This window comes from Corythoichthys intestinalis, chromosome 10 (genome assembly GCF_030265065.1).
Source record: "Corythoichthys intestinalis isolate RoL2023-P3 chromosome 10, ASM3026506v1, whole genome shotgun sequence".
In the NCBI taxonomy this organism is placed as follows: Eukaryota; Metazoa; Chordata; class Actinopteri; order Syngnathiformes; family Syngnathidae; genus Corythoichthys; species Corythoichthys intestinalis.
In genome coordinates this window covers 8114612-8135425 of record NC_080404.1, presented here as the reverse complement: position 1 = coordinate 8135425, position 20814 = coordinate 8114612, and the positions used below count along the sequence as shown (strand labels likewise).

Genomic DNA, 20814 nt, shown 5'->3' with positions numbered 1-20814 from the left:
ACACATCTGCGCAACAGAAACATTATGTAAAGTCAAGTCAGCCCAGCATCATTCTTCCGCAAACGGCAATTAAGTCAAATATTCATTTTGGTGTTGGTTTCAGCCATAAATTGCTGCGAGCTGTAACATTCACCGAGTGTTTCGCCATCCAGAATTACAGGCGTAAATCAAGACTTAATGCTACATTTAAATAGTAACAGACAGGCAATTTATTCTTGGCTCCCGCTGGTATTTAGTGCTGTAACACTGTGTGAACGTGTGAATGTTTTTTTCACACTGCACACAATCCTGCCTGACAACTCCCACTGTCTGTGGCCTTTGTTGGGAAGGAAGATTTAAGGTATGTAGTTTGGTTTGTAGTTTTTTCTTCTTTTTTTAACTTTTTTATTTCCATGGTTTACACTTTTATTTTCATTTTTTCCCAAAATGATTCAAGTTTCTGTTTTTATTCTGTATTGTCCAGGGAGTGCTATGAAACCTTAAAAAAAAAAAAAAAAAAAAAAAAAAAAAACATTTTTTTAAGGGCTATCAGAACAGCCCAAAAATGTCTAAAACTTTTTTTTTTTCCAGCTTGCTCATATACTTAATTATCAGTTGACTGGACACGGCTCGGGGCCAATCCATACGGGGCCTATTTTCAAAAATTTTTAATTCAAATATTTTCAAAACCAAAGCCACTAGCTACCTAAAACCAAAACCTCGCTTCGGCATATATGAGCAGCGACATAAAAAAATTCAAAGTCGTTCCCTCATAAAATCCCGATTATTATTTTATACAAGTGTAACAAAACTTGAAATGGCTATAAAATTCTCATTTTTTACGCTAGATGCACAAAAATCACCAAATGCAGAGATAATCACCTATGTTTTCAGGATCAATAGCCATATTTAACATATCATATAGGTTTTTGCCCAAAATAGCAACTTAAATCTTTTTTATTTAGTGTATTTAGTGTTCAAAGGGTAATAAATCACTCAATTTTCACTTAAGAAACTTGATACTTGAGGGAAGCATGCAGAATCATCTTAATTTTACTCAACAAAAGCAAAATTTGCATTTTTCTGTATACAATCACCACTTATTTAGGTTGAATTCCAATGTCAATATTGCTTGCTATCTGGCCCTCGTCGTTTTTAGATTGAAATTTTACAAAAAATATATGGACGCAGAAATAACTAAATTACTTTTTTTTTGCCCAAAAACGGGCAGTTGGACGAAAATTACCTGATCATTTGAATGCAAAGTTACCCTTCGCCGATGGATAGTACGGGTTGACACTGTTGTACCCTCGGACTGCAGGACAGCTTGAACTTGTTTGGATGTTAGTCGAGGTTCTTTATCCACCATCCGCACAATCTTTCGTTGAAATCTCTCATCAATTTTTCTTTTCCATCCACATCTAGGGTGGTTAGCCACAGTGCCATGGGCTTTAATTCAGGTCTTTGGAGATGGACATGTAACCTTGAGATTGCCCATGCTTCCTCACAATTTTGCTTCTCAAGTCCTCAGACAGTTCTTTGGTCTTCATTATCTGACAGAATTGCAGGGGTGCCAATACTTTTGGCCAGCAGTGCATCTAATTCTTTACTAATACATGTCACTAGCGGATTTGACTTTTAAAACTGCTATATATTTAGTTAGCATTATATTATTTGTATTAAATTAATTAATTTTGATACTAGAACAAATTATGTTATGTTATATGTGTTGTTATTTTGAATTGTCTTGCATGCATTATTTTCTAACTATTGAGTGGAGATAGCGACATTTTAAGGCCGATTGGTGGTACCACTATGGCATATGGAATCGCCATCTGCTGGCCATAATGTGCATTGCAGGAACGAGTCTCTTCGTGGCGATAACACTAGTTGTAAGCAGACCCCCTGTAGTGGTACATGAAACATTGATGTTTTTTAATCCACCACAGAACATTTATTAGGTACAGTTCAGTTGTATCAAAGTCAGCAACAAAAGATTTCGCATATGATGTATTAGAACGGTTTATTTTCAAATGTCTAGGAACAACTTTGAAGGGGAATAAAATTCTACTCAGTCCTTAAATACTAAAAACTTTTTACCCTCCTGAAATCTAAGCACAGTGTTAGTACTCTATTTTTATGCTTTAAATAAACCCTTGTATTATTTTGTTTGTTTGTTTGTTTGTTTGTTTGTTTGTTTGTTTGTTTGTTTGTTTGTTTGTTTGTTTGTTTGTTTGTTTGTTTGTTTTTTTGTTTTTTCTAACATTTGGGCCTACTACACTACTCTATTTTAATGTAGCTACTCAGAGAACAAAGTACTTTTTCGGGTGGTATTTGCTGTAGAATGTTGAAGAACAACAGTCAAAGATAGATTGTGAGGGAGATTAAACAAGACACATTTTTTTTGACTAAAAATGTAAACTGAATTAGTCTTACTTAATTATGACTGCGTTGACACTTTATAACAAAATATCCTTTCACATCAGTATAAAGCGACCCTTCTCTCACCAAGCAGGGCCAAGAAAATCCAATCAAATCAGCTCAAATCCTAAATTGAACCCAAGCATGCACGTTTTTTCACACAGGCCAGTTGGGAGTCTTGGGACCCAGTGGTCGTGCGGTTGATCCCTGCTTGTAGACTCTAGGCCGCTGCGCCTCGGGCCCGCGTTCACATGAAAGCTGCTCCGCCGATGTGTGCAAGACATGAGGGTGGGACGGGGTGGGGGTGTGCCGCTCCAATCTGCGGCACACTTTATCCATCAGACCTGAGGCCTCGCTTTCAAGGTTGTGGTTTCTGCGAGACTGACAGAACTTTCCTGTAATGGACCACATCTCAGGCCTCAAGGTCTGTTTGGCAGCCTGTTTGTCGCAAAACACATTAACTGTAGGGTTGTTCCTATTAGATTGAAGGTAACGGCTTCATATTAGTTGTTTGATCAGCTACGGCAAATCACGTTGTTATTGATATGTTTGGAATATGTGGTGAAGACAGTAACACCACATATCAAACTTTGTTTGAATACAAACACCAGATCTTATCTTATCGTCACTATTACTGCTACGCTACATTATTTTTCTGTGCACATTAAAGTAAAATTAAAAAGTACATTATTTTTACATATTAGTATTAGGAACGTTATTTTTATTGTTATAGAACACAAAAAGGCTGCCATTGACTGCGCTAAATGTCCAAACCATTTTGACTGAGAGAGGCTTGCAGTGAATGATCTCAATGATATTAGAATCAAAGTATTTCTGTTTTTATTTATTTTGATTTGATTATTATTATTTTATGACTATGTGTCTACATATGGGGACAGCAGCTCCTTATGAGGTAGTTTGTTTTTTTTTTACATCTCCAAAAATAGTAATTTGCCCTATAAAGGGTTCAAATAAAATTGAATCAGCATTTACTTTACAAAATAATGATACATTTCTGCTCTGACATGTTTTACATTATTTGAGGATAAGCGGTTCAGAAGATGAATGAGGGAATGAATAACAAAATGCCCACATTTTATTACAGTAAAGAGCTTGACAATGTTCTACACTTTAGTATTATTGGTTCCTTCTGTATCTGTAACCCTTTAAAAAAATCCATGTAGAAATCAAACTCAACAGTGTCTACACCAGTGCTTCTCAATTGTTTTATTTTATTATTATTATATTACTTTATTTTTATTATTTATTTGTTTATTTATTCTCAGGAAGACGTTAACATTTCCCACCCACCCCCAACTCTCTGCCGCCACTGTAAATAGCATCATTTGTCCGTAAAGTTATTATTATAAGCACAACATCGTGTCCTTTTTAATATTAAAGAAAAAGTAATATAGAGCAACGTACAATATAGTGTAACTTTATTAACATTGTTTCTTTGTAACAGAAAAGACGAAGCACATCAATTTGCCTGAATTAAAAGAAAAAAAAAATCACATCCAAACAGTAAAAATACAGTACAGTCTCTGGAGGGATTTGTTCAAGGATTCAAGGTAATTTAATATATTTTTCGTACCATGCATGCATTTTGAAACGTGAAAAAAATCAATGGGAGAAATTAACCGCTACGGCACTGGCATCATTCTTCGCCATAAATACGTAGGGTAAATGCAACCTGCCCGTTTTTTTGCTTTTAACCAAGAATCAAGACTCTTTTACATCTATAAAGAATTTAGGGATTGAAGCATTTATTCACTAGAATTTTCAACGGAAAAAGCCATTGTGGCAGCCTACTTATCACAACAAGGAGCTAAGAGACTATATCATTCTTCGACATAGTTACATAAAATTAATGCGAAGTACATGTTTTTTTTTTTAACTTTTAACCAAGAATCGAGACGTCCATACCTATAAAGAATTCAGGGGTTTAAGCATTTGTTCACAAGAATTTTCACCGGAAAAGCTCTGTTTACATATGGCAGCCGCCTCATTGAGTAACACACTAGCATCGTACTTCGACCTATTTATGTAAAATAAATTCTAACTGCATGGGCTTTTTTTTTTGTTGCTTTTAACCAAAAATCAAGACTGTTTTATATCCATATCCACAGAGAATTTGGGAATTTAAGTATTTATTCACAAGAATTTTTACCGTAAAAGCTCTGTTCACATAAGGCGGCCGCTAACTACATTTACTATGGCAGCCGCCTCATTGAGTAACACACTAGTATTGTACTTCGACATATTTACATAAAATAAATGCTTACTGCACTTTTTTTTTTTTGCTGCTAACCGAGAATCGAGAATCCTTCTTTCACCACCTGCACTAACCTTCTTGGGATCCATGTTGATTTCTCTCACAAGAAAATCCGCCGTGCGTCCGTCTTGCGGGAAAACAATGAAATTGCAACGCTGTCATTAATAGTCATATTTCGAGCACGTCGTCATATGTCGAGACAAATGACGAGTCAAATTTTACGTCGGATGTCAAAACGATCGTATTTGTCGATGTGATCGTAAGTTGAGGTACCACTGTAATAATTCGTTAAAATTGAGTAGCAACATTAACTCATGAGGACAATTTGCCAAACAATTTGACCGAAAAAATGGAAATTAATTGAACGAAAAAAAACTGTGTCATTGGAAACAGGGATAGTTTTTCTTTTTGCTGCAGGCGGTATTTTTATTTATTTATTTATTTATTTATTTTAGAGCCCTATATCACAACAAGGTTGTCTCAGAAGGCTTTGCAGAGTCAATATGATACACAGTCAGAAACAGTAGGTGAATTAGATAAAGTTCATGTCCTGGGTATCAGCTCCTTTGCTATGTTGTGAGATTTTTTTGCACGGAGCAACTTGGTATGCCACAGTGACGTGCGGTGAGGTTCATGGTTGGTGAGGCACTGACTCCTTTAGTGTCAGATTTCCAAATATATAAACCAAAAAGGGTAGCTTATTCAATTGGCAACTGGTTATTTCATATCTCATTAGCATTCTTCACAAAACACGCACACACGGTACATATTATCGATACGTAAAAGTAAGAAAATAACATGCATTTGCTCTACACACTCAATGTGTTGGCCGTCGCAATTCTATAATTCATGCAACATAAATGAGAGTAAAGAGTGGTGTACAAAACCACAGAATTCAATTATGACCTTTGGTGAAATATTCAGTTGTTTTTAAAACTTTTAATTCTGATACTTTAATCAATTTATTACAGAATGCTAAACAAAATGTGTGAAAAGAAAAACAAATAATATTTTATTTAAGGCCAAAATTTAGTTTTTAAATATTCTATTGTATTTTTCTTAGTCTAAGCTCTTTTTTTTTTCTTTTCTTTTTTTTATAAAATTGAAATTAAAACTGTTTGTGGTCTTGCGCCTGTCCTTCACCACAAAAACCGGTGTTATTTTGGAAGGGCATAGGTTTGGTCTCAACATTCGTAGGGACGATATAACAGCATAACCTGCCTATAGGTACACTTTTTGCTGGGGACGGGACATTAATAAGACCAAACAGATTGGATGAAGGGGGTAAAGGGCCACATTTCTCATGTATAAGAACTTAATTAATAGGCAAAATGATCAATGCAAAATAAATCCTTATCTACTGATAATAACTTTTACGTGCATTGGTTCAGATGATACACTGTTCGATTCAAACCTTTGTTTTCAAAAAATACTAAAGAAACATTTTGAAAACTTCCTGAATAAAGGTCTGGTTTTTATTAGCAAACATAAACATAATGAAAATAATTCACTTAATAATGGTAGGGTCAATTCTATCCTTACAACATATGGAACTATTGAAAAATCTAAATTCTCTGTATAACTGAACATTATATCATGCAAAAAAGGTAAGGTTGCTTAAAAGTTGGTGGAGACAACGTTAGCATCCTGAAAAGTTGGTAGTGTTATGTCCCTACTGTCCCTATGCAAACCTACGCCCTTTTTGTAAAAGTTCTCCTTATTTTCCTTTACTTTAAAAAAAAATCTCTCCGCCTCAATGGAGAGGATTGCTTCAATTAGATCGCTGTGTTCTATTTGACAAGCCAGAACACACAGTGATGTGTCCAAATGCTCTGTCAAGCTAACCTTCCATCTTTCTCAGCAAAACCATGTAATCGTTCTACATATATGCCACGTTTAGAAGAGCCTACACGCTCATTGTTACCACGAAATGTTAACTCCTGTTTAGCTAGGATGCAGGTTGCATTAATGAGGTCTTTCAAACTCTTTACCTTAGCATTCTGGATGCTACCGTTGAGCTTCCGCTGTTCGTCAAAGCCAAATCGATCCTTGAGCTTCCAAAAGTTTTTAAAGCAATCAGGCTTTGAATGTGAATGGTCGAGCTCTCGTGTTTGCTGAGGCTTCGTGGTAGTTTTTTAATGTCACAATATCTCGTGTTAGTCCAGACATTGGCACAAGTTGAGAAGAAAAGGCAGGGAAAGCAGCAAAGGCGATTTTTCGAAGGACAGCCACATAGCCAGTCTTTTCGGGTGTACCAGTCCGTTTGAAAAGCGCGAGTTATCTTCTGTCCCGCAGTTTGAAGCAAACCTTTTAGCTCCGGTGTGGTGTTAATCGCGTCCACTCTTGACGGAAAGTCCAGTTTCACGTACGCCCCCTTTCAGTGCGGCAGAGTACTATCTGCCGCAAGCTGTGCCTTTTCACTGTGGTTTCATTTCCCATCAGCAAAACTAAATATATCGCTAACAAACATTAAACTTTAAGGGTTAAAGACATTAGCCAGACTGTGGAAAATCAGGTCAAATAAACGTATCTGGAAACATTATAATGGCGACATGCAGATGTACGGCAACCAGCACGCTCCAATTCCATGTATCAACCCAGTTTGTTATGGATTGCGCAATCAGAGGTGAGGCTTTACTCGTTGCTGCCGCACCTCTCGTTTCATTTCTTTATTTGAACAGGAAATTGGCAAATTCAGCGATTTTGACTATAAAAAATGTTTGAAATGAGTTATACATAAAGAGCAATGGACAAATATTAATATAAATTTGATGCTATAATTATTTTTTTGTCATGATGACAGGTGAGGCTCTGCCTCACCTGCCTCCCCTGACCGCACGTCACTGGCTATGCCACCTTATATGATGCTAATAGTGCTCGCTGGTTTACTGATGAAACACTAACAAGCTGAACAATTGTTAGCAATATTCGGCACGTTTTCGCTGAAAAAAAAATTAAGCGACTTATCATTGTGATTGGGGTCTAATGTCTTTAAGTGATGTCCTAAATGATTTGGCTTCAGACTTGTCTTTTCATGTCTCCAACTGTATTAAAAGTCAAAGCTTAACGCTACATACGCTTCGTCATATTTTTCTCGTCTTAGCTTTTCATATCTCTTGCTGTTTGCTCTTGTTTGGTTCAAAAATATTGCGCATACTCTGAAAATTAGAGCGCCTTTGCCACCCACTGAGTGGATGTGCAATTACACTTTATTTTAATACTGAAAAAAAAATATGTTCCCCGAGGTCATAAGATTTACTATACTAACCAGTTCTTGCTTTTAACTGAAATGTGACAATTTACAATCTTATTTTTTCATGTTTATTTTCTTACAAACATTTTCTGTGGAATAATTTATTCATCGCAAGACTATTAAACATCTTGTTTCATTAATACCTCCTCATCCCCTTGTATTGTGCCGCCATACCTCAAGATGTGGCCTGCGTTTAGAACCGATGAGCAGCCTTTTCCTTGTTAAACATATTGCTCATGACGTTAAAGATGTTTGGCATTTGCACAGGGTGTGGAGGACAGTAGATCACAGTGTGACCCGGGGTGGTGAAACATGGGGGCTGACACATATGGATCCCATAGTGAGGCCAGATAACTCAGCAGACGCACTGGAGCCATCCCTGGTCGAGACAGGAAGTGACTCCTGTTGCTCTCATGAGAAAGAAAAAATTGCAGTGTGCGCTTGCTTGCTGACATTAATAAAGCCAATGTTGACCTAATGACACTCCTGCTGTCGTTTGGACTGTCGTCGAATAGTCAGCAGGAACATTGCCATCACTCACGAAACAGAAGATTGATGAAAGTAAATTACATCCTCAAGGGGCGCATGTGTCAAACTAAATGAGTTGAAATGGATACATTCGTCATCCGAGTGCTGTTTAACATCATAACATAAACTGCCTTTATCATTCTAAACAATGTACTTCAAAAGGAAGTTCAACAAAAATCCATTAAGGCTGACACGGTCACATAAAAGTTATCACAGACTGATCATCTGCCATCCGCTAGCCCTTACTGTAAATGCACTTTTGAGTGGAATGCAATCTTTTTGTTTGTTTGTTTGTTTTTGTTTTTTTGTTTGTTTGTTGCCAAATAAAATAAGTTAAAATCAGTGTGGTTTTGTCTTTACTCAAGTCAAAGAAAACTCAAGACTAATTTTTGTTTAGTTTTAGTTGACGTTTACTCAAAATGTTTTCTCCGGTAAAATTTTTAAAAAAAATTAAAACAATCTAAATACAGTGGTATGGAAAAACTATCTGAACCTTTTGAAATTTCTCACATTTCTGCATAAAATCACCATCAAATGTTATCTGATCTTTGTCAAAATCACACAGATGAAAAACAGTGTCTGTTTTAGCTAAAACCACCCAAGCATCTATAGGTTTTCATATTTTAATGAGGATTGTCTGATTTGCATCATGGCTCGGTCAAAAGAGCTGTCTGAAGACCTGTGATCAAGGATTGTTGATTTGTATAAAGCTGGGAAAGGATACAAACCCATCCCTAAAAGTCTGGATGTTCATCAATCGACAGTCAGAGAAGTTGTCTACAAATGGAGAAATTTTGGCACTGTTGCTTCTCTCCCAAGGAGTGGCCGTCCACCAAATATGCCGCCAAGAGTTCAGCGCAGAATACTCAGAGAGGTAAAAAAGAACCCTAGAGTATCTGCTAAAGACTTACAGAAATCACTGGCACACTCCAATATCTCTGTGCACATATCAACTACTGAATATGTAAAACCATGACCAAGAATGGTGTTCATTGGAGGACTCTACAGAGGAAGATACTGCTGTCTAAAAAAAATACATTGTTGCTGGTTCGTAAAAAGGCACTTGGACACTCAACATAAGTTTTAGCAAAATATTTTGTGGACTGATGAAACTGATGAAGTTGAATTGTTTGGGAGTAACACACAACGTCATGTGTGGAGGAAAAATGGGACAGCTAACCAACATCAAGCCCTCATCCCCACCGTGAAGCATGGTGGAGGGAGCATCATGATTTGGGGCTGTTTTGCTGCCTCAGGGCCTGGACTACTTGCAATCATTAATGGAAGAATTAATTCAAAAGTTTATCAGGATGTTTTGTAGGAAAACCTGAGACCGTCTGTCAGACAGTTGAAGCTAAAAAGAGGCCGGATCCTGCAACAAGACAATGATCCAAAACACAGAAGTAAATCAACTTCAGAATGGTTTCAGAAAACAAAATACACGTTCTGAAGTGGCCAAGTCAAAGTCCAGACTTCAACCCCATTGAGATGTTGTGGCATGACCTAAAGACAGCGATTCATGCCAGACATCCCAGGAATCTAACTGAACTACAGCAGTTTTGCAGAGAAGAATGGTACAATATTAGTCCTGATCAATGTGCCATACTGATCTGTAGCTACAGGAAGCGTCTGGTTGAAATTATTGCTGCCAAAAGGGTGGCCACAAAATATTAAATGTGATGGTTCACTTACTTATTTTTCCGTTCTGTCATTGTTTGCATACTGTCCTCATTAAAATATGAAAACCTATAAATGTTTGGGTGGTTTTAGATAAAGCAGACACTGTTTTTTCATCTATGTGATTGGATTTTGATTTTACGCAGAAATGTGAGAAATTCCAAAAGGTTCAAATACTTTTTCATACCACTGTAAATAAAAGTTTCCAACTACTTTAATGAACATTGATAGACGAGCACATATTTTAGCGTCTACAAGGAAAACGCCAACTTGGTGAAAATACACACAAGGCAGAAAAACAGAACATTATTTTCAATTAATTATACCCCCCTAGACGCAACTAACTGTGTTTGAAAAAAGTTGTCTGAGAGGATACTCCCCGTTAGCATTAGCCCAGTGCTAATAAAAATGCGACAATGCTACCTCTACGAGTTACATTTAATGTGTGTGATGAACACTCAGCACAGACGTTTAAAGGCTAAAGCAACATTGCATATTCTCTCTGGCCAAGATGAGAAAACAAATCTTACCATGTGTGCTTGTGTGCAAGCCTGGAGACTGGAGAGCAGCAGCACAATACATGAGTGACACAACCAGACACTGCTACGATGCAGGCTAACTACACATAAAATGTCACACATTGCGCATTTTCATCTCGTTCGCGTCTCGTCAGACGAAAACTGGCATTAGTCTAGTTATGTTTTAGTCTCCCAAAACACATTTTTTTAGCTTGTTATCGACTCGTCATTGTCATTTTAAAAATGTCCAAAACTGGTTACAATTAAATCTGTATTTTCAGTGATCCCTCATTTTTTGCGGTTAATGGAAAAGTGGAAAAAACGCAAAGTAGCTTTCTTGTGTGTGTGTTCAATGTATTTATTCAGATTTAGAATTGGAAAGAGATACTTATGACATTTTTTTTTTTTTTTTTTTTTTTACTTTTTTTACCCTAAAGTTTAATGTAAACAAAAAAAAATTTATGTATTTTTTTCATTAGTGTTTTTTAAGCACTTCAAATGTAATAATTATTAAAAGTTTTAAACATGTTACTGTCCCACCGAATTATTTTTAAACAAGAATAAAGTAGAAAAAATCTTGTCTTTATTAAATGCTTCATTAAGTGAGTCCATTTAAATACGCTCAAGCTGCTCACCTACGCACAAAGAGTTGCCACATCAACTGTTTAACAAGCTAAATGATGACTGACGCATGCGGCTCTTTGAAGTTTCAGCTTCCAAGCATCTCTGGTAAAATCAAATTTTAATGTCTGTCAATCAGCGTTAACTTTAATAAGCAACTCTAGTGCACTGCCAGACCAAGAAAAGCAGCAGGAGGGAGGGGGAGACTACTTGATCGGATCGGGGGAGCTCGTGTGTATTTATTAGTTAATTTTTTTAGTTTGAAGCGCAAAGTAGTGAGGGGTCACTATAATGTAATGTTAAAATATTGAGACGTGTCCTGACAATGTGATCGTGTTTTTAGTTTGTTCATGCTCAGCCAGTCCTCCCAGTTTAAAGTGTCACGAAAAAGACACGAAAAAGCATGTTTATTTCATAATACACACGGTATTTTATGCCCCTGAATGAAATGGACTGCTTGGATGTGTGTGGAAGCGATCGCTATATTTATTTAGTTTTTTTAATCCCGCGCCATGAAAATGAGTGACTTCCGGCAACAGTCTCGAGTTGAGAAAAAGGGCGCTGTTACGTGTACGGAGGAAGGAGTCCTCTTCACTATACAACCGTACTGTTGTATGAGAAGGACTAAGGATTCAGCTTATTTTGCAGATTAATACGTTTATTTTTTGCATCACGCGAGCCAAACGGCTGCGAAAAATCTTGCTGTAGGAGGGAAAGGCGTGTGTGCCTTTTTGGGGTTTCAAAAGGTTCCCATTCACCGGTGGATATTGGCCAAAACAAGCCCTACTACTGTGGGACCATGGGACTTACGAGGAAGTGAATAAACACCATGTTTTGTATTATTTCAAATACTGGGATCATTTTAATATGTAGGTGGCTTGCATTTTGTGACATGCTCCTAGTCCCCTCGGCCGACGACCGGCGGCTTGTCGCACATACCCCCGGCGGGACAGCATACTAGTATACTAGTATTATGTATATATGTATGTATGTATACATATGTGTATATGTGTATATATGTACAGTGTTTATATATATATATATATACAAATACTTGTTCTCCCCACTGTATATATATGTTTATATACGTATATATACAGTGGGGAGAACAAGTATTTGATACACAGTCAATGGGAAAACCCATTGGCAGTGTATCAAATACTTGTTCTCCCCACTGTATGTATATAGTAGTATACTAGTATACTCGGCTTATTCCCCTCTTCAAGTGCCCAGTGTTCTTTCAAATTTTCCGACTGATCAGAAATTGCAACTTTGAGTTAAAAATAGCCGCGAATACAACGATTACAAAGTCAACACTACAAACTTTCTTTAAATAAAGGACTACTTAGGTTTGATCATGGATTGACATGTAAATTTTCAGCGATCATTGTCCAGCTGCTTCCCGGCGAGCTCTCCTGTCCATAGTAGCAGGGGAACGAGCTGTAAATTGCTCTCCGCCGGGCGATTTGCCGATCGGCGAAGACAATCGACAACCTAGTCGTCATGTCAAATGATCTGGGCTAGTTATGTGGGATTTTCCGCTTCGAAGACTTTAAAACATCACTCGGTTCGGTTAGCATGTCGGCTAGCTGTCACGCCTCTTGGTTTATTTACATTCTCCAAGTGGCATAAAATATCGTTCGGGAGGTGCGACAGTAAAGGTGAAGTCAACAGTTTTGACCATTATGGAGTAATTTTGCCAAGTCGTCTTGAATAAATGCATTTTTATTATTTCATATTCCATTCATAGTTAGCTATTGGGAAAAAATACTTGGATAAAAAGAATATCCTGTAAAAAGATCGGAGTAGAGAGACTGAAACCATGACATTTTGCGGCTCTCTTCGTCGCGTTTTCCTCGTTGTGAATAATTCCCCCTCAATGAGCTGCATACTAAATCAGATGAAATCGTGACTCCGCTGACGTCATCCACCTGTTGGGGACGCTAGAGCCCTATAATGGTAGGTGTGGCTAACCGGCAGACTAAAAGACTAATTTCTCGTCATCTGCGCTTTGCTAAATTGTTGTATATAGTCTAATTGAATCTCAAAATCTGATTCTAATTCACATAACAATCCTATTTAAGACTTTTTTCTCCTGTCGTACGCACTTTAAATGAATTGGATATCTATCATTGTCAATGGCAGGTAATGAGTTAAACACTATGAAACGGAAAAAAAAAAAAAAAATTGGCAAAAAAACTTTATTGGGGCCAAAACTGTGTGTGACGTTGTGTGAAAAGTGTATATCTGTTTCTGTTCATTTTGATTTTTTTTTTTCTATTTATCAGTATTTCATTAATTTGTAAATTTATGTACTCATATAAATAAATAAATAAATAATATAATGAATAAAAGTATAATATATACATATATATAATGAATAATAATATAATTAGTATCCTAGAAGTCACTCACAGCAGGGCATGCTGAGGATCTTATTTATTTTTTTCCCATCTAAAAACAGCTGTTTCAGTCATAATTTTTTATCCTCCTGCTTTTTCTCCAAGGTGTGCACAATGACAGTACACACACATGCCGGATAGTTTACGTACTACTACTACAAGGCTACTACATAGACAGCATTCTAGTTCAACTCCAGTATGTATTGTTTTTGTATTGGAAATAAAAGCGCCCGTATATTATAATTCAAATCAGTGCAGCTAGATGGCGAACTTTTCCTCGCTGGGCACTATTATAAAGTATCATAATCATCTTCATTTTTGACCTTGAATTGAATTTTAGCAAACTTCTCAGTTTTTGTAAAGAAAAAAATCGCTAATGCGTTTTTGCGCCATGTTAACGCCTCCTCTGTCAACAGTTAACGTTTCCGTTTAAATAGCCCCTTATCCAACGTGACCTGGTAGCAAGCAAGGTGTCAGGTGGTGTCTATGTTATTAACAAAAAAACAACTTTTTCAACATACATATTGAAACCCCAAAGTTAAATACACCATTGTTTCAATATATTTTATTTATTGATTTTTTTTTCTTTTTTAAATAATCTACCAAAACATTTTTTTTCTCGCCAACACAGGTGGGTGCTGCAGCCCCCAATTTCTGTCACTGTCTTTATCTTTTTATTTATCTATTTATTTTACTAAAAATAGTCACTTGCCCTATAAAATGTTGAAAAAGATCAATTAAGAAAGAAATTAACTGTTTTTTTCCCTCAAATGATCCCTCAAATTACATTAAGACCATTATTGGTTTGGGGTCATCCTATATTACCGATGCCCTGGTTCCATACCGCCCCAACAGAACACTTCATTCTCAGAATGCAGGTCTACTGGTAGTTCGCAGGGTCTCTAAAAGTACAGTAGGAGCTAGAGCCTTTAGCTACCAAGCTCCTGTCTTATGGAATCAGCTTCCAGCTAATATTAAAGAAGCCAACACAGTCTGTACATTTAAGATTAGACTAAAAATGTTCCTATTTTACTAAGCTTATGGTCAGGCTAGTTGAAAAAGGACTAGACTCACAGTCCAGTCTAAGCTGCACTAGAACAGGGGTTCCCAAACTATTCCATATCGGGCCGCTGTGGGTGCTGGATTTCTTTCCAACAAAACAGGATGACACATGTGTACCAATCTGGTGTTTTACAAGTGTAATCAGTTGATTGTAGTCAGGTCCTGCTTGTTTTAGCAGAAACCTCATTGGTTAAACCAGGGGTCCCCAAACTTTTTCCTGTGACGGCCACATAACTTTTCCCTTCTCTGATGAGGGGCCGGGGTCAGTTTGTAACAGAAAAAGTGTGACGATTGCAGGAGTGCCTAAATGTAAAAATGTATTGTTTTTCAGAAAGCCACACTCAAAAACCTCTTTCTAGATTCTTCACGGAACAAAAGTAAATAAAGTAAAAATAATAATATAATATAATATAGTATTATAATAATAATAATAAGACTATGAATTAAATAGATAATAACCGAATAACCCTCTCTGAGTTCTTCACAGAAAAAGACAGGAAATAAATAACACTATGGAAAAAAAATTTTTTTCAAAATGCTCTCTGATATTGTTCAATGGCCGGACCAAATGTGGAGGCGGGCCGTAGTTTGGGGACCCCTGGGTTAAAAGGTCTGTGCTCAATCGGTAGGAACAAAAACCAGGACCCACAGGGATCCTTGAGGACCGGTTTGGGAACCACTGCACTAGAAGCTATAATACTGGGGGAAGTACAGCCACTGAGTCCTATCCCTTGTTTCTCACTCTACCTACCACTTGTCTTTATTTTATTTTTCTTTTCTAATTCTAATATCTAGTTGACTAGTCTCTTCATCACTAGTCACCCGGTGTCCCTTTTAGAGGGGAGGGGCTATTTTTCAGCCGCAGCCTCCTGACTATCCTGACCCCTGGCTGGATGCACGTTGCATCCATTGCATCTCTACAAACTGTACCTCCATATGCTAATACTCATCATTAGTCCTGGTGTATCTATAGCCTGTCCGTCCTGGGAGTGGATCTCTCCTGACTGTGGTTCTCCCCAAGGTTTTTGTCATTTTTCCCATACGTTTTTGGGAGTTTTTCCTTGCCGCCATGGAGGGTCTAAGGATGGGGGATGCCCAGGACATGAACTTCATCTAATTCACCTACTATTTTGGACTGTGTATCATATTGACCCTGCAAAGCCCTCTGAGACAACCTTGTTGTGATGTAGGGCTATACAAATAAAATTGAATTGAATTGAAATGAAATATTTTCAGTTTTCCTTTCCCGGTTTGGGGGCGTGGGTTACATCAGGAAATATTGTCTTTATTTTCCCTGTGAGATTCTATGAGACAATTATTTTAAATTACAGTCATTTTTAGGGGCTACACAATTAAATATGAGTTTATTTGTGACTTACATTGTCTTATTCTTTTATTTTTCTAGTTTTTAAAACAGTTTCCATTCTTTTCATAGGTTTACGCTGATATGTCTTTTTCGGACTATAAGTCACACCTAAGTATAAGTCGCACCAGCCAAAAAAATGCCCAATGAACAGGAAAAAATATATAAATAAGTCGCTCTGGAGTATAAGTCGTATTTTTACTTGATAAAATCCAACACATAGAACAGATGTGTCATCTTGAAAGGCAATTTAAAATAAAAATACAACAGAAAACTGTTAAGGCGGCTGGATGGTGTGACCCAAAAGCACAGCAATGAGAAGTCTGGAATTCAAAATCCAAGGATGTGTTTATTAGACAAAGAGAAAAAAAAGGAAAGTTGGTGGGAAGTGGTGGCTCTGCAGATTTCTTGATTGTGCTTGAAGGCTGAAGTTGGCTCGGTATTGCTGTAAAGAGAACAAGTAAAAATGAGTCACAAAGTTAGTAATTAGAGTGGCCTGTACTTTTACCATAAGAGGTGAGGTGAAGCTCTGGCGTTGAATGACGTGCAGACTGGTCTCTTATAGTGGCAGGCAGTTGATTGGGAAGTGGAGGCAGGTGTGGAGATTGGTGACAGGTGTGCACAGCTGAGTCAGTGAGGAGGATGTGAAGGTGAAGCTGAGCGAGCCGTAACAGAAAACTACATGCTGAATAAATATACAGTATGATAATGTTACATGATGCATGAACAACAAAATGCAAACATGGCCGGTTTGTTAACGTAACATAGCTATTAAGAGTTATTCAGATAACTATAGCATAAAGAAGATGCTAACAAGTTTACAAAACCATCAGTGTCACTCCAAAACACCAAAATAACACGTGAAATGATATAATAATGTGTTAATAATTTTACACATAAGTCGCTCCTGAGTAAAAGTCGCACCCCCAGCCAAACTATGAAAAAAACTGTGAATTATAGTCCGAAAAATACGGTAAGTGATTTGAGATGAATTGAATTGAGTAGAATAGTTTTGCCATGGTAACAACTATAACATTTTTCTTTTCAAGTAAGTGTGCTACCAAAATTTGAAGCTGCTATTTTGAGGTACAAATAATACACATTATTGCTTAAATGTTGCCATAGCTGTAATAGAGAGACAATTAAACGATTATGAAAAAATATCTCGCTAGAAATTATTAACGCGTAACTGCCAGCTGCTGATAAGCTAGCTCGGTCACAATGTAGCTATTTACTTTAATACCTTACAATTTAGTTTGTCATTTTTTTCAGAAGCAATTAATGGAAATTTTTCTGTAGCATTAAATAGGCTGGGCTCATCTCCTTTAATGATTTCATCTAGCAGTGTAATGGATATTAAATGAGGATACAGTATATTGAGTTTACTGTATAAACACTGGCATCACCTCAAGTATGAAATAAACTACGGTACCTGAGATAAAGATTTGATGTCGCAGTATAGAAAAGATGCAAAGGTCAAAGTGAGTGTTACTTTATTGTTGGTACTTTGGACTGTTGTTTTGTATATGGGACCGACGTGAAGATATGTTTTCTCTCAGTTTCAAGACACCACACAAACAGGAGCAGCATGTTCCGGTAAGCAGACTATTGTGATTCTCCATGCATATTAGAAAGTGTTAAAAACCCTTGTCTTGAATCTCCCCATTTGTAGGATTGCTCTGTTCGTCACTCTGATAATTGGCATTGCAGCCAAACCATATAAACCATGGGTATGTACTGTGAACCTTGTATTTTTAAGAATTATGTAAAGATAGCTTTAAGTTTACATGAAAATCTAAGCTGTAAAATTGATTGATTTAATTCTATTGTCATAATTGATCTGTAAACAAAATCTTTTCTCAGAATAAACTTAGTGATCATGACATCCAGGACACAGTCATGTAAGTCAGTCATTTGTTGATTTTGTGCTTTTTCATCCATTATGTTTTTGCCATATATTGCCTTAATTTGAAATGTTTATTGTTGGTTAGTGTTTAGTTTTTGCAGTGTTCAAAGATCATAGACAATCAGTCCAAGAAAATAAAAGCACATACAGTGTCAGTAATATGGTTGACTTCACCTTCGTTTTTCTACATAATTTTTGAATTCGTGGAGGTCAAATAATATTATGTCATGTGAAACTATATACAATATACTTATATATAGACTAAAGTAAATTACAGTTACTAGGAAACATTTTGCAGAGTGCTGCAGAAAATGGATGAAGTTTTCTCAGGTGTTTTAATGTCTTCTGACTGATGTTGTGAAAGTATTCAAAACACTATTCAAGGAAACTGGGGCTAATAAACAAAGAATTTTCAAAACGCAAGATTTGTGACATGTTTTGATGCTTATTCCAGGTCAGGAGACACCAAATGGAAGATGCCTATAAATGTGGAAGTGGAGCCCCCTGAGGACATGGATGAAACTGACTTTGACATTGATCCCAAAATGAAGATCTGGGAGGAAAAGGAAAAGCAAGCCTCGGTGGCAGAAGCCGACCGAGATGATGTGCATCATCCCTCCGTGAAGAATTCCCCTGCTGAAGTTGAAGAGCAGGACTTGGATGCAGTCTACCAGAAAGCCAGGGCGGAAGTGGTTCGATATCTGGCCCCGCTCACTGTTGAATATAAAATGAAGCTACAACATGTACAACTCGAACCAGAAGATAATGCTGCACACGTGAGACGTCACCTGAAGCCAGAAGTGGACATGGATGACGTATATCATCCTGATGTTCAAAGCTTGATCCCAAGTTACCAAGACGACAATGATGCCGCTTCTCTTGATTGGTCGTCTGATAGGCATTATGACAAACCGGAGGAAGATCTAGATCATATCTACCACCGCTGATCAGTGTCAGTAACATGTTAAAAATGGATGATTGTAGACCGATAGAATGTAAACCACTGGACAATGTCTAATTGATGATCATCTGTAGTATGTAAGTAAGTTGTAGTAGTAGTAAGTTGTAGTAAGTTGTTCCATCAAGCAATTGAATTCTAATATTAAAAAAATAAATAAATAAATTTTTTAAAAGAGTTATAACAGTTTCCGTGTGAAATAACTTTTTCTTAACAAAAAGATCAGTTTGTTAAAGTCAAGGAAGGAGCAGTTCAAATTTACTTCTTCACATTCTTTATTATTTATAATTTACAAGAAAAAAGTTACCGTAATATTCGCACTATAAGGCGCTCCTGACAATAAGCCGCCCCCACCAAATTTGACACCAAGATGACATTTGTTCATAGATAAGCCACATTGGGCTATTAGCCACAGTTGTCCTCACTGTACAGTGTATCACAAAAGTGAGTACACCCCTCGCATTTCTGCAGATATTTAAGTATATTTTTTCATGGGACAGCACTGATAACATGACACTTTGACACAATGAAAAGTAGTCTATGTGCAGCTTATACTAGTATAATAGAGTTAATTTATTTTCCCCTCAAAATAACTCAAAATATAGCCATTAATATCTAAACTTGTGGCAACAAAAGTGAGTACACCCCTTAGTGAAAGTTGTCATTATATTAACATACAACATGTCAATTGTCAATATTTTGTGTGGCCACCACTATTATCCAGAACTGCCTTTACTCTCCTGGGCATGGAGTTGACCAGAGCTTCACAGGTTGCCACTGGAATGCTCTTCCACTCCTCCATGATGACGTTGCGGAGTTGCCGGATATTTTAGACTTTGCGCACCTCCACCTTCTGCTTGAGGATCCCCCAAAGATGTTCTATTGGCTTCAAGTCTGGAGACATGCTTGGCCAGTCCATCACCTTTACCCTCAGCCTCTTCAGCAAAGCAGTGATCATCTTGGAGGTGTGTTTGGGGTCATTGTCATGCTGGAACACTACCCTGTGACTCAGTTTCTAGAGGGAGGGGCATGACACACTTATCTTTGTACTCCTCACCTGGTCACCACCACACATGCTTGAGACCATCCGAACCAAACAAATTAATCTTTGTCTCATCAGACCATAGGACATGGTTCCAGTAATCCATGTGCTTTGTTGACATGTCTTCAGCAGACTGTTTGCGGGCTTTCTTGTGTACTGTCTTCAGAAGAGGCTTCCTCCTGGGGTGACAGCCATGCACACCCATTTGATGTAGAGTGCGGCGTATGGTCTGAGCACTAAAAGGCTGACCCCCCAACATCTTCAATCTCTGCAGCAATGCTGACAGCACTTCTGCGATGATCTTTCAAAGAAAGCATTTGGATGTGACACTCAGCACGTGCGCACAGCTTCTTTGGACGACCAACCCGAGGCTTGTTCTGAGTGGACCCTGCTCTTTTAAAACGCTTTTAATCTTAGCCACTGTGCTGCAGCTCAGTTTCAGGGTGTTGGCAATCTTCTTGCAGCCTTTGCCATCTTCATGTTCCGCAAAAATACGTCTTTTAAGATCCTCAGAGAGTGTTTTGCCATGTGGTGCCATGTTGGACCTTTCAGTGACCAGTATGAGAGCGTGTGAGAGCTGCACTACAAATTTGAACAAACCTGCTCCCTATGCACACCTGGACCTAGTAACACTAATGAGTCACATGTCATTTTGGAGGGAAAATGACAAGCAGTACTCAATTTGGACATTTAGGGATGTAGTTTTTAAGGGGTGTACTCACTTTTGTTGCCAGGGGTTTAGAAATTAATGGCTATATTTTGAGTTATTTTGAGAATGGCTATATTTTGAGTTATTTTCAGGGGAAAAT

The 20814-nt window shown here is 37.4% G+C and overlaps 1 protein-coding gene across 1 annotated transcript; it reads left to right on the top strand.

Moving 5' to 3' along the window:
• Positions 1 to 17614: 17614 nt before the first annotated feature.
• si:ch211-217g15.3 (uncharacterized protein LOC368914 homolog) lies at positions 17615 to 19065 on the top strand. Its single transcript, XM_057847519.1, has 4 exons — positions 17615 to 17695; positions 17772 to 17829; positions 17963 to 18000; positions 18460 to 19065. Exons 1-4 carry the CDS (start codon positions 17688 to 17690, stop codon positions 18950 to 18952), a joined length of 597 nt encoding a protein of 198 aa, XP_057703502.1. The 5' UTR covers positions 17615 to 17687; the 3' UTR covers positions 18953 to 19065.
• The last annotated feature ends 1749 nt before the right edge of the window (positions 19066 to 20814 follow it).